At 58.9% G+C, this 3,666-nt stretch overlaps 1 protein-coding gene across 1 annotated transcript; it reads right to left on the reverse strand.

Moving 5' to 3' along the window:
• Positions 1–211: 211 nt before the first annotated feature.
• On the reverse strand, positions 212–2,455 carry LOC112875561 (3-ketoacyl-CoA synthase 5-like). Its single transcript, XM_025939446.1, has one exon. It carries the CDS (start codon positions 2,286–2,288, stop codon positions 834–836), a length of 1,455 nt encoding a protein of 484 aa, XP_025795231.1. The 5' UTR covers positions 2,289–2,455; the 3' UTR covers positions 212–833.
• Positions 2,456–3,666: the final 1,211 nt, after the last annotated feature.

Consider the following 3,666-nt stretch of genomic DNA (forward strand, 5'->3'; position numbering starts at 1 on the left):
TTGGTGTCAGCCGGGACAATTAATCCGCGGCAGCGACAGCACTGGCGGGCGAGGAAAATGAAATGGCACTGCCAGGGTCTCCTGCATGCCTGCGCTGCGGGGGCTGCTGCACAGTCCGACAGTCGCAACGGGTAACCAGCAACAGTGAACAATCTGGTTCTCAGCTCATGCCTCGTGGCAACGTACGCAGGTGCAGGCAGAGAGGCAGTACTAATTTGAAACAACCGATTGATAAAGTAGGTACACAGATTTTTAGAGTTTTAGTAGGTACACAGATACATCAAGCTGCTCTTCTTCTTCTTCTTCTTCCTTCTTGTCTAGCTCTTGTCTCTCTCCTTATACTGGATGAATGTATTGAAAGAAAATACGCAAAACATATAGAGAAAAAAAGAAATGGGAACACAATACGACGCGAACGAGTCACACCCAACGAGTGTGCCTGTATAGCCGCCCTCCTGGAAGAGGCCGACGCGAGATTACGACCACACCAGACCCCTCTTGTCCCTCGACCACAACACACTCGCCCGCCCCGGCGGCGCACATGCACGAAGAGCCTCACCTGACCCGCCGCCTTTATGACGACCACCCCGCCGCCCGCCCTGACAGGCTAGCTGACACGACAAAGCCCTCGACCTCAAACTCCCGAGTTCATCACTGTGCCAACGGTTTGATTTCCACGAGCCAAATGCGGCAATGGCAACGGAACCGGAGGCCGGAGAGGGAGCAGAAGAGTAAAGGAAGAAGCGGACGGGGAGAGAGGATGTGCAAGACACTGGACGGGGGAGGCAGGAATGGCTGCACGTACAGGAGGTCGCCGGCGGCGGGCGGCGCGGTCAGTGCTTGAGCACGTCGGGGATGTGGACGGGGTACCGGTGGATGCAGTTGGCCCACGGCCCGTCGGCGTTGGCGGCGGGGCGGATGCACTCCCAGGCGGCGCTGTTGCACTTGAACCCGGAGCCGAAGCCGATCATCCAGACGCGGTCGCCGCGGCGCATGCGGCCCTTGGCCTCGATGTAGGCGAGCTCGTACCAGAGCGAGCTGCTGGAGGTGTTGCCGAACCGGTGCAGCGTCATCCGCGACGCCTCCACCTGCTCATCCGACAGCGTCAGGCTGCGCTGCAGCTCGTCGATCACGGCGCGCCCGCCGGCGTGGATGCAGAAGTGCTCGAACGCCGTGCGGAAGTCCGGGATGTAGGGCCTGATCCGGTTGTTGAGCACCTTGCGCGCCATGAAGGACAGCGCGAACAGCAGCTGCTCCGACGCCGGCAGCACCAGGGGCCCCATCGCCGTGATGTTCGCCTTCAGCGCGTCGCCGGCGATGTTCATCAGGTCCTTGGACAGGTTGATCCCGACGTTGCCCCGCTCGTCCTCCTCCTGGTACACGCAGTGGTACGCGCTGTCTGTGGCGCCGCGGAGTGTGCGCACCACGCGCGCCAGCCGGAACCGCGCGTTCGCGCCGTTGGTCGACAGCAGCGCCGCCGCGCCGCCCATGCGGAACAGGCAGTTGGGGAGCAGCATCGCGCGCTCCTGACCCATGTAGTAGTTGGGGGTGATGGTCTCCGTCGACACCACCAGCGCGTGCGCGCCCCGGGGAGCCACCTGGAGCAGGTTCCGGGCGAGCTCCACGGAGATGAGCCCCGCGCTGCACCCCATCCCGGCGAGGTGCACGTTGCGCACGTCCTCGCGGAGCTTGTACCGGTGCATGATCATGTCGGTGAAGGACGGTGTCGGCGCGAAGAGGCTGCAGTTGACGACCAGGATGTCGATATCCTGCGGCGACATCTTGGTCTTGGCGAGCAGATCGTCGATGGCGGAGAAGATGACGAGCTCGGCCTCGGCGCGGGAGGACTCGAGGTCCCGCGACGGCGGGATGTAGTGCTGCGCGTACGGCAGGCACGTCTCCTCCCCGAGCCCCGAGCGCTCCAGCAGGCGCGTCATGAACCGGACGCTGCGCTCGTCGAAGCCCGGCCACACGCGGGAGTGCTCCAGGAACGTCGCGAACGGGACGCGGCAGTTGGGGTTCGTGCGGAAGCACGCGTAGTCCACCAGGTACACCGACCGCGGCCGGAGCAGGAGGTACAGCACCGCGCCCGCCGCCGGCAGGAACGCGGCCAGGAACATGTGCGCGGGCCGGAGCGCGCGCAGCCGCGCCAGGATCTCCCCGGGCCCCAGCTCCGCCGCCTTGAGCACCACCGCGGCGGCGAGCGGCACCGCGACGATGGCGAGGATGTTGTTCACCACCAGCTGGTACAGGGGCTTGAGCCGCTTGAGCTGCGCCGTGGAGCCCATGGTGCACGAACCCCTAGCGCGGGGCTCCGGTCGCGTTGTGCGGTTGCGGTGCTGGACTAGCTAGCCGCCGGGTGTCCGGGCCAGGCCAGGCTCAGGGCGTGGAGCTGGAGCTGGAGCTCTAGCTGCTCTCGTATGATTACTGAAGTCTGAAGCGAGACGAGAGGAGAGGCAGCGAGAATTTAAAGCGGCCAAGCGAAGCCCGGGTGCGGTCGGGCCCCGCGCCTGTGATGAGTCACTCCGTTAGAGGGCAGGCCACCGAGGAGAGACTGAAATTGGATAGGCGACGGCATCGTCGTCGTCGTCGACGTCGTCATCATCATCAAAACTCAGGAGTGAAGGACAAGTCATTGTACATCTCCAGGGCGAGGGACTGACGAGGAAGACGGACTCGAAAGCCATGGCCATGGAGGTGAAGTCCAGTGAAATGAATTTTGGTAACGACACATGGCGAGCGTCTGCAGATGAAGATGCAAATGACACAAGGTTACGACCGAGTGAATGGAATGAAAGTGTCTTCTAACTACCTAGATTGTTGCTTTCGGCAGGAATTACAGTGCCAAACTTTCAGTGCGGCGCAGCATTCTTTTTACAAATCAGATCGCAACAGCAAGGCCGAAATAGACCTCCAACTGATTTATTTATGAGCCCTCCCGAAAACAACGAAATCCACAAGAAATAGAATCGGAGCACGGAGTTCGCCAAAAAAAAAATTGTCAACTACTCAACTCATCATGTGTGATGTGTGGATGGTGTTCTCGGCACAGCGGGACACAGTTAGCTTAGATATGCAAGAACAAGACCGAAATAGACCTCCAACCAGTGAATTTATTGGCCCTTCGTTCCGAGAAGCACGAAATGCCATCCAGAGATTACAGTGTGTGCACTCATAGCCTGATCATGGCGGCACTGAAAGATGCTGGAGAGATCGCCTGCGGTTTTTTAAACACATTTTACGGACGATGCACGTTTGATCAGTTGATGCATGGTTCTTGAACGCTATTGCAGAGCAGAGCTTTGCTGCGTAAGTTCCTGCAGGTTGGCTGTGTACGGTTGCTGAGGTCTGAAACTCTCCCTTTTCTAGAAAAAGTTCCTGCAGACTGTCTAGTTTCAGAGCAAGGCAGTTCTTCAGTCTAAGTAATGGATACGCGTCAGACAAGGAGACATTTTCTTAAAAGAAAAAAAGAAAGACATGGCTGCAAGTACTGAAGGGAATGTTTCGGTGTCCATTGTTCTCATCCTCAGGTCTGGAACTGAAGCGCGTAGCTCCTCTGATGCGTCCTCTGAGTTGCTAGGTCTTGTACCTTGAAGGAAATTCTGTTCCCTAGTCCCTACTACCAAATTGCTTCATTCAAACATGGCCATTTTCGTCCGCAAGTGA

The sequence above is a fragment of the Panicum hallii genome, chromosome 1 (genome assembly GCF_002211085.1).
Source record: "Panicum hallii strain FIL2 chromosome 1, PHallii_v3.1, whole genome shotgun sequence".
NCBI lineage: Eukaryota > Viridiplantae > Streptophyta > Magnoliopsida > Poales > Poaceae > Panicum > Panicum hallii.